The following is a 10015-nucleotide window of genomic DNA, read 5'->3' on the forward strand; positions in this document are numbered from 1 at the left end:
TGTTTAATGCCTGATTCAAGAATGTTCGATTAATCAACCGCTAATTTTGTCTATTATAATGTGGAGTTGTGCACTGGACAATATGGTACGGTTTAATCCAATCTGATACTGCATACCAAACGTGTCTATAATATGTTGATTAAAAGTATCGAGCTTTAGAGAAAAATAGCGATCAGGGAAAGAGATTTACCCTTAGAACTGATATACAGTTCCCTGGATGAGAGCCATTGGCAATGTGAGCCACCTCTTGAACTGGATTTTGATTGGAAAGAACGTCCCACTGGATTAAGAATGGAAAGGAGTTAATCCAGATTATTAATAAGGTAAAACACAAAGGAAAAAAAGGGAAATGCAAATAGGTTCTCACTGTCTTTACCTGAGGTCGAGTCCTCTCATCCCGGAAGAAACTGAACACATTTTCTGGAGGAATGGGAAGCCAAATTGTAGAGGCAGCACTGAGTACTATAGCATTTGGCTGGCCAGGATCGGTGCTCTTATGAAGCGTTGCTTGAACTTCAAAGTCATTTGACCCTGAAAGCGTTCTCCATTGTTGGCCATTAGAGGGGTTTAGGCTTGCACAGAAGTTGTTAACCATCCTCTGTGCCAGTTTCATCATGCTTCTCTTCCCTTCAGATGAAGGAATTACTTTGAGCGTAGCTACTGAAATCAAATATGCGAAAATTTAATTCATCTGTTCATAACCCAGCACACAAGAATTCTTAGAGAAGTTAGTTACCTCCGACTTGTTCATGAGTCGAGTTGCTGGTACCCATCAGACAAGCGTATCTCTCGCATATCCTCTGCAGACTTGAAAGCCATTTTTCGGCTCCAAATGCCAGTCCACTGTGAATAAGATCCATATAAAGTCCATGGATTGGAACCTTATCTTCTATTTCCCAGTGTTCCACCCAAGTGACCTGTTACAATTAGTAAATCAAAAGTCACTAAGTTTCATAGTCTAAATTAAGTTTCATAGTCTAAATTATAGATTACTAGAATAATGATATGATTAGATTCAATTTCACAACCTTGGAATAACCATTAGGCATGTCCTGTATTAAGCATCCAGAAAGAAGCCTATGAGTTTTACATGAAGAAGCAAATTGGTTCTCTTGATGAGGAAGATCATAAGAAATATCGACAATTGCCCATGAGCCTTGCTTGATTTGCTGACAGTAACGTAGGAAATAGAATTGCCTGGTCGGAACCAGTGGCGAAAGAACCTGCAATTCTTCGTACATCTGCCAGAAGATAGTTTTTTATTTCTTTAGAAACTCATTAAGTTAACAGAACCCTGCTCATTAATATAAATTTGATTAAAAATGGATCCATATTTTTGCTTAGAACTTATTACCAATTGCAATGCACCACTTGGGATTCCAATCATTCCAGAAGATAGTACTTCAACTGTTCTTGCCCTTGAAACAATTGTAGGAAATAATTCCATCCACTTACTCTGGTAATTTAAGCAAAAAACCAGTGATGAAAAATATGAAATTTGAACTATTTTATGAGTAAATATAAAGAAAGAAAGAAACTAACCACATCCATAAACATGTCCACCAATGTCAAACCATTCATTATCACGACGCCTGAATCTCTCGAGGCCTCAATCCGAACGTTGGGACTTTTCAACTGATTATTATGTCCAGGGCAAATCCTTTCATAGTTTTCGAGATTAAGTATTTCCCTGCCATCGTTTGTCGACTTCATCCAAAGAGGTTCATTGGTTTGCAAGAGCCTAATCAATTCATCCATGGCATTTCCAGCAACATCAGCCATAAGGGATTTATCCATATCAGAAATGCTCATTGTTGGGAAAGGTAAATTGGAAATGTTAGTCGAACTTCCAGGAAGAAGATGAAGATTGAGGGAGGGTTCAGGCAACATCCCATGGCCTGAAAAACTTGCCATGGATAAATCCAATGAGGATACATGAATAGGCTGCACTGGTTGCAGTTGTGAAATAGGTCTCCCTATGTACTTGGCTGCAATGCTTGAAACTCTGTCCAGCTGCAAATCATTTTATAAAAATCAATGAAAACACCGTAGATATTTGGTACGCAGTAATGAATGTAACTGGACAGTCTAATAAAAAAAATTAACATACCTCTTCTTTTAACTGCACATTTTCGATTCGTAATTTTTGCTCGTCGAAATATGAATCTTCTGTAACTGGAGGGCCTCCACAAGAAGGGCAGATCACATTTTTGAGTGCCTCTCTGATTGCTATATTTTCACATCTAATTTTATCGTTCTCTGCTCTGAGTGCACAATTATCTGCTCTTTCAAATTGTGCCTAAAACCAAGATTATTCATAAAATTATAAGCAAGATTTAACAAGAAAAACACAAATTATTTAATAAGAAACAAGAAACGAAACCTTCATTTGAGTCCTTCTGTTTTGAAACCAAAATTTAATCTGCCTTGGATTCAAATTTAACTCTCTGCTTAACTGCAATCTTATCTTCTCATCTGGGTGGGGACACTCTTTGAACATTCTTCATTTCAGAAACACAAAATCAAACACACAAATCTCAGTATCTGCAAAAGATTTTAAATAAAATGAGTTTGCATGTGATGTGCAAAGAATGTAAAAAGTCTTACGCTTCAAGCCTCTGAATTTGGTGGGCCGTGTGTCGATGATATCGTTTTTTACCCCCGCGAGGGTCGGAGGCATCGTGGTGGTCATCGCCGGAGCCACCGCCACCGTATCCACTGCTAAATTCCATTGTTTTCTATAATTACTAGGCTGTCTTAGCAGGAAAAAAACCAGCAATGGTTATATTCAAAACACTTGTAGCATTCAAGAAGCTCTTGCAAATTATCAACTATGCTTATAATATACTGCAATAAATTACTAATCATGATTGGAAAAAAAATCCAAACAAAATACAACAAAAAGAAAAGGAAAAAAGTTGATGGCTGGAAGAAATGATTATGAAGAATAATATCTGGGATTTGATATGGAGAATGATATGAAATTTAGGAAATTTGACCATGTGAATGACGTTTTGCATTGTTTAAGGAACTAGCCATGTTTTCATTTTAGCAGAGAGAGAGACAGGTGGGGTGGAGGATTCAGTGGAGAAAAGCAATGGAAATGAAAAGAAATATAGGAGGAAGGTGAGTGTAATTAAGAGAAAATTGGCAGAAATAAGTGAGAGGGGCAACCCATAATAAATAGGTACACCTATTCGTACACACAAATTACTACTGCCACTACGTGTTCTTTGTGTGTGTTTTGTAACTGATAAATTTATGCTGAGGAAAGAGAGAGGGTTTTAAATTCTTTGCAATACAACTTTACTCACCATTTGAAGAAAGTAAATTCATGGGGGGCATTTTGGGTTTTTGTATATTTAATTTTTAATTGAAAATTAGTCTTCAGAATAAAGCCCCCTGTTCCGACTTCTGACAGGCGCCCCTCCTATAGGGGCACCACATGGCTCCCCTAACCCGGCCCTGTCCCCAAGTCGGGATAAGAAGCAGGGTTGTAGTCTTTATATGCAATTACACAAACACCCTATTACCTGTATCTTAAAATTCACATTTTTTTTCTTAAACTTATTTTCAATAACACACTTCATTGGATCTACAATTTTATCAATTGTAAACCATATATCTTACTAAAAGTGCGTTTGATTGTCAATATTTTTCTTAAAAATTGTGTTTCTTTTACCCAAATTTCTACTTTTATGCTGTTTGGTCGACATTTTTTTCATGAAAACCATTTTCCTACTTTTATCATGTGATCATATTTTTCTTAAAATCGAGGAAAATATTTTTTTTAGGGGGAGTAAGATTTTATTTTTCAGAGAATTGACTCTTTCTCTTTATCTATCTCATCTATTCACTCTCTCTCATCTACCAACCAATAAAAAATGAATAAATATAATATTTTCTATGTTGAAAATTAAATCAATCAAACATATTTAATTGAAAATTTCCATGCAAATAAGTTTTAAGTAATTGAATTACCTATAATTTATTTTATTTTCGTGCAAATTTCATACTTACAATCAAACGCACTCTAACTTTTATCAAAATCTATTAAAAACTTCAATTTTCTCCTAATCAAATATGAGCATAATATATGAAAAACAGTGCCCCTTGGGGCATAATTCAGTGGTGCAAAGAATAGGAATAAGGTATTATCAACCTTATTGGCAGTCGCAGTGTAAGAGTTCGATTCCTAAGATATGGAATTGGACTTTTGTGGACACCAGTGTACCGACAAGTTCTTGTTCCCTGGCCTGTTGAGGCACATCTCGAGATTTTCCTTTCTCACGATACTTCAAGGACGAGACGGTAGAAGCCTCAATGTTGGGGTTCAACCTTTTTTTATAAAAAAACAGTGGCTTTACATGTTCTCTTATTCAAAGGAAAGCAAACAATACTGCACATGCCTCGACAAAATATGGCTTTATAAATTAAAAAAAAAAAGAAAAAAAGAAAAATTGTATGGTGGGATCATATTCATAGTTGTATCATAAAAATTGTCAACGATGATGATGCTATTATATATATTAAATCATTTGTTAAATTAGTCTTTTTTTAGTTAAGAAAAATTGTCGACTTTCTTTTAATTTTTATTTTTTTCCTTAGGACAATGACTACTAGTGTATAGTGGTGGCTACCAAAATTGGCAGGGGGAGATAAGGCTAGGAGGAGGCAGTTAATGCTGGTCAGTTGGCTTGACTTTTTCAGGCGAACGGAGGTGTAATTACAAATTTGTCCTCATTGGGAGGTTTTTATTACAAATTTGTCCTTTTTGTTTTGATATTCATGCAACTTATTTAAAGTACACGCATTACAAGAAATGAAAAAAGTCAAAGGTTGAATCCCATTTGAGTTTAACTCCCCAACCGTCCATAGCTACAGCAAGATTCAGAATTTCAGGTCTAATTCAAATTTCAGGGTTTTTTATTTTTTTATTATTTATTATTTTTTTTTTTGTCTGAACAAAAAGGAAGAGGAAAATGAATAGAGTTTAAATTTTCTTGATGTATTCTTAGGATTTTCAAGAATATTTTTGCAGTAAAGTTATAGATATCAAAATTTCATTGCTTTCAGTACGTCTCTTGCTAATTATGGCGACATAATCGGATGTGTGTTATAAATGGGTTTTGATTGCTTTCAAAACATATTAAGTCCCGAGTGAATTATTCAAATAGTCACTGAACTTTACAAAAGGTTTTACGGGGTCAATGAACTTTAAAAACCACCTAAATGGTCACTGAACTTTACAAAAGATTTTCCAAGGGTCATTAAATTTAGTGACCATTGAGAAACATTTTACAAAGTTCAATGACCTCGTAGAAATTTTTTACAAAGTTGAGTGATCATTTAAGTGATTTTTAAAGTTCAGTGACCATGTAGAAACCTTTTTGCAAAATTCAGTGACTATTTTGATGATTTTTAAAGTTTAGTGACTCCTTGAAAACTTTTTACAAAGTTCAATAACCATTTGGGCAATTCACTCTTAAGTCCTTGTTTGATGCTTATTGTTTTAAAACTTTTTTGCTAAAAGATAATTTTCAATCACATTTACACAATAAAATAGTCTGCATGTAAATTCAAAACTTTTTTTTTACTTTTTTTTTTTTTGGTTGAAATAATGAACGCCAAACAAAGGCTAAGTTGGAACGTTGGATATGGGTGGCCTTCCCGCTCCCATTGGGTATTTTCAGAAGTCGTGGGAATTGTGAAGGGAAAGAATTACAAAACTCTCCATTTACTTATTTGTTTAATTTTTTGACATATTTTTAATTTTTTAAATATGATTTAAATTGTCAAAACAAAATCACATAAACAAATAATAGTATGGAGGAGGTAATAGGTATCATGTTCTTGTTACAATATTTAGCAGAATGCTCCGAGTTGTTAGGGCGGGGCAATCCGGGGCGCAGTTGGATTAATTAATTTTATCATTTATGTTATATTCAAAGGGCAATATTGATATCGGTAAAATGAATAAGATTTTTAACTTTTTACCCTTACAAGTATTTGTTAATTTAAACGAAAAGTTTAACTATTTCGTTGTCCAGACTACAAATAACACCTGTTTTGATAGGTCGAAGATGATTTTGCTCTGATTGTTAGGTTGGGGACAATTCTGCACACATTGATAAGTTTAGAACTCTAGGAGAAATAAGCTAGAAAGTATCTATTTTTTCTTTTTCAACTTATCTATATCTAACCTATTTTTTCTAGCTTGGCTGGTGGGAACAATGGCCTTGCGTATCATGGATTTATTGGCATTTAATTAAAAAAAATTATGAGAATTTGAATTAATAATCTCTAATAAAATTTTAGATTACAACTTAAAGTCTAGTCTTGTAAGAAAACACAATATTATAACTGTTTTAAATCAACAAGTGGTAATCAATAATAAGAGCATGTAATGACTAACCATAAAGTTATCAATAATAAGAGGAATAATGATTGGTGTACATTATGGACACCATAATGGTGTCCATAATGCACACATGGTGCCCCCTATTGGAGGGGTGTCGGGTGGGCCAGGCGCCCCTCCAATAGGGGGGCACCATGTGTGCATTATGGACACCATTATGGTGTCCATAATGTACCCATAGCACAACCCTAATAAGAGTATGTAATGATTAAGCTTAAAGTTACATTTCTTTCTTTTTTTATGATGACCATGGGTGTCCGGCTATCTTACGCGCATCTCAACTAATTCCACGGGCCCTGAAGTTTATAGTCAGGTATTCACTTCAGTGACTCTAACGGGACTCGAACTGATGACTATTGGGAAAGTTACATTTCTTTATTAAATGTTACTTTTTTTTCTTTCAAAAGTATATCATTGAAAATTAACCTTTAAGTTTAGCCAAACATGCAAGCACTCTCAATTCTAAGTATTTGTTGGGAGATATTATTAGCAGTGAAAAATGATTTTTTTTTAAAAATGGGTTAATTTCACAAACAGTCACTGAACTTACGCGAAAATTACAAAATGATCATTGAAGTTTAAAACTTTTAGTGACGGTCACTTAAATTTTGGGGCGTTTTAAAAATGATCACTGGAGTTTAAAAACTTTCAGAAACGGTTACTGAAATTTAAAAACAATTTTTCAGTTTTTTGGGCTACTTTTGGTTGTCCAGACTACAATAACACTTGTTTTGATAGGTCGAAGATGATTTTGCTCTGATTGTTAGGTTGGGGACAATTCTGCACACATTGATAAGTTTAGAACTCTAGGAGAAATAAGCTAGAAAGTATCTATTTTTCCTTTTTCAACTTATCTATACCTAACCTATTTTTTCTAGACTGGCTGGAGGGAACAATGGCCTTGTGTAGCATGGATTTATTGGCATTTAATTAAAAAAAATATATATGAGAATTTGAATTAATAATCTATAATAAAATTTTAGATTACAACTTAAAGTCTAGTCTTATAAGAGAACACAATATTATAACTGTTTTAAATCGGAAAGTGAGCTAATCAGTAATCAATAATAAGAGCATGTAATGACTAACCTTAAAGTTATCAATAATAAGAGTTATGTAATGACTAAGCTTAAAGTTACATTTTTTTTTTTTTTTTTTTATGATAGTGGGCGTCCGGCTATCTTACGGGCGCCTCGACTAATCCCACGGGCCCTGAAGTTTATAGTCGCGTACTCACTTCAATGACTTTGACAGGACTCGAATTGGTGACTATTGGGAAAGTTACATTTCTTTATTAAATGTTACTTTTTTTTCTTCTTTCAAAAGTGTATCTTTGAAAATTAACCTTTAAGTTTAGCCAAACATGCAAGCACTCTCTATTCTTAGTATTTGTATGGGAGATATTATTAGAAGTGAAAAATGATTTATTTGGAGAATGGTTTAATTTCACAAACGATCACTGAATTTACGCAAAAATTATAAACGGTCATTGAAGTTTAAAAACTTTCAGAAACAGTTAATGAAATTTAAAAACACTGTTTCAGTTTTTTGGACTATTTTTGGGGTAACTTTTCGACCACTTCCAACCACCGATACCGTCGAATTTTGATATCATTGAAAAGCCCACAATGTCTTCTTCAATTACGACCAAAAATCTCCACGTAACTCCAAGGAATTCGACTAGAAAACGGCCATAAAAGTCGTCCAAAAAATCTGCCTAGATTTTCAGATTTTTTGGTTGACTTTTGTGGCGATTCTCTGACGACTTTCGTCCACCAAGACCATCGAATTTTTGATATCGTTGAAAAGCTCACAATGTCCTTTTGAATTACTATCCAAAATCTCCTCCAAGCTCCAAAGGATTCAGCCGGAATAAACTTAAAATCTGCCCAAATTTGGGATGCTAATTTTGTGGGTTTATTCTGGCCAAATCCTTTTGAGTTGTGGGAAGATTTTGGGTGGTAATTGAAAAGGAGATTGTGGAATTTCCAATGGTATCAAAATCCCGCGGTCTTAATTATCGGAAGTTGTCGTAAAGTTTCCGCAAATGTCTCCCAAAAAATTGAAAAATCTGTTTAGATTTTTGCCTTTTTGGGTATCCAATTTTGTGAATTTATTCCGTCTGAATCCTTTGAAGTTTGGGAGAGATTTTTTGTAGTAATTGAAGAGGACATTGTGGGCTTTATAACGATATCAAAATTCGATAGTATTGGTAATCGGAAGTTACCAAAAAGTTACCTCAAAAGTAGCCCAAAAAATCGACCCAAATTTTCACCTTTCTGGGTTGGGGACGATTCTGCACACACTGATAAGTTTAGAGCTCTAGGAGAAATAAGCTAGAAAGTATCTATTTTTCTTTTTCAACTTATCTATATCTAACGTATTTTTTCTAGCTTTGCAGGTGGGAACAATGGCCTTGTGTATCATGGATTTATTGGCATTTAATTAAAAATTATGAGAATTTGAATTAATAATCTATAATAAAATTTTAGATTACAACTTAAAGCCTAGTCTTATAAGAAAACACAATATTATAAATTTTTTAAATCAAAAACAGTAATCAATAATAAGAGCATGTAATGAACAATGGCCTTGTGTATCATGGATTTATTGGCATTTAATTAAAAATTATGAGAATTTGAATTAATAATCTATAATAAAATTTTAGATTACAACTTAAAGTCTAGTCTTATAAGAAAACACAATATTATAAATCTTTTAAATCAAAAACAGTAATCGATAATAAGAGCATGTAATGACTAAGTTTAAAGTTATCAATAATAAGAGTATGTAATGACTCAGCTTAAAGTCAGATTTCTTTCTTAAACGTGACTTTTTTTTTTCTTTTTTTTTTTTTTTGGCGCTTTTCAAAAGTATATCTTTGAAAATTTACCTTTTAAGTTTAGCCAAACATGCAAGCACTCTCTAGTCCTAGTATTTGTTTGGGAAATATTATTAGAAGTAAAAAATGATTTATTTAAAGAATACGTGGTTAAAACGTAAAAAATAATTATGAGTTCAAATAATAAATTATTTTATTAAGAGAATGTATGACTGCAGATAAGTTGAAGAAAAACGATTTTCAAATAAGTTGTACCAAACAAATACTTAGCTACCAGTTATAAGAAAAAGTAGAAGGAATAATTTCATGTCCAGGTGACTGGTGAGGCTCACTGAAGACTTTAATTGTACATTGTCTAGTATTCCACTTGACTAGCAAATTTGTATTTGAACATGATATCTCAAATTCTGAACTTCAACACAGGTTTTTCTTTAATAACTAATAAAATTTATAATATAACTGATTCATACTAAGCTAATTTGGTCCATTTCAAATGGTTCTAGATAAAATTGTTCACTTGTATCTAACAACTTGAAGTTTTGAATAAGATTCCCATTGTATTAGATCCAAACCAAATATTTAGATTCAAAGATAACCATTACCATTTATGAAAATTGTGTCAATCCTAAACCTTCAAGCAAAAAACAAGTCAAGTCTCGTATGCACACGAAGAGTGTGTTGAATATAATATTCAGATAAATGCATTTAATCTCTTTCTAATAGCTTAATCTTTTACATGATGTCATATGACACGG

General features: G+C 33.2%; 1 protein-coding gene across 1 annotated transcript in view; it reads right to left on the bottom strand.

Moving 5' to 3' along the window:
- LOC111372338 (homeobox-leucine zipper protein HDG11-like) overlaps positions 1–3154 on the bottom strand; it is a 6922-nt gene extending 3768 nt beyond the window's left edge. The window contains exons 1-10 of the mRNA XM_022994631.1: positions 2608–3154; positions 2384–2501; positions 2111–2299; positions 1543–2013; positions 1355–1456; positions 1029–1241; positions 737–917; positions 377–660; positions 191–280; positions 1–10 (exon numbers count right to left, since the gene is read on the bottom strand). Of these exons, the coding sequence (XP_022850399.1) occupies positions 1–10; positions 191–280; positions 377–660; positions 737–917; positions 1029–1241; positions 1355–1456; positions 1543–2013; positions 2111–2299; positions 2384–2501; positions 2608–2732 (1783 nt within the window). The 5' untranslated portion in view covers positions 2733–3154. The remainder of the gene's footprint in view (positions 11–190; positions 281–376; positions 661–736; positions 918–1028; positions 1242–1354; positions 1457–1542; positions 2014–2110; positions 2300–2383; positions 2502–2607) is intronic.
- Between the last annotated feature and the right edge of the window lie 6861 nt (positions 3155–10015).

This window comes from Olea europaea, chromosome 2 (genome assembly GCF_002742605.1).
Source record: "Olea europaea var. sylvestris chromosome 2, O_europaea_v1, whole genome shotgun sequence".
Classification (NCBI taxonomy): Eukaryota; Viridiplantae; Streptophyta; class Magnoliopsida; order Lamiales; family Oleaceae; genus Olea; species Olea europaea.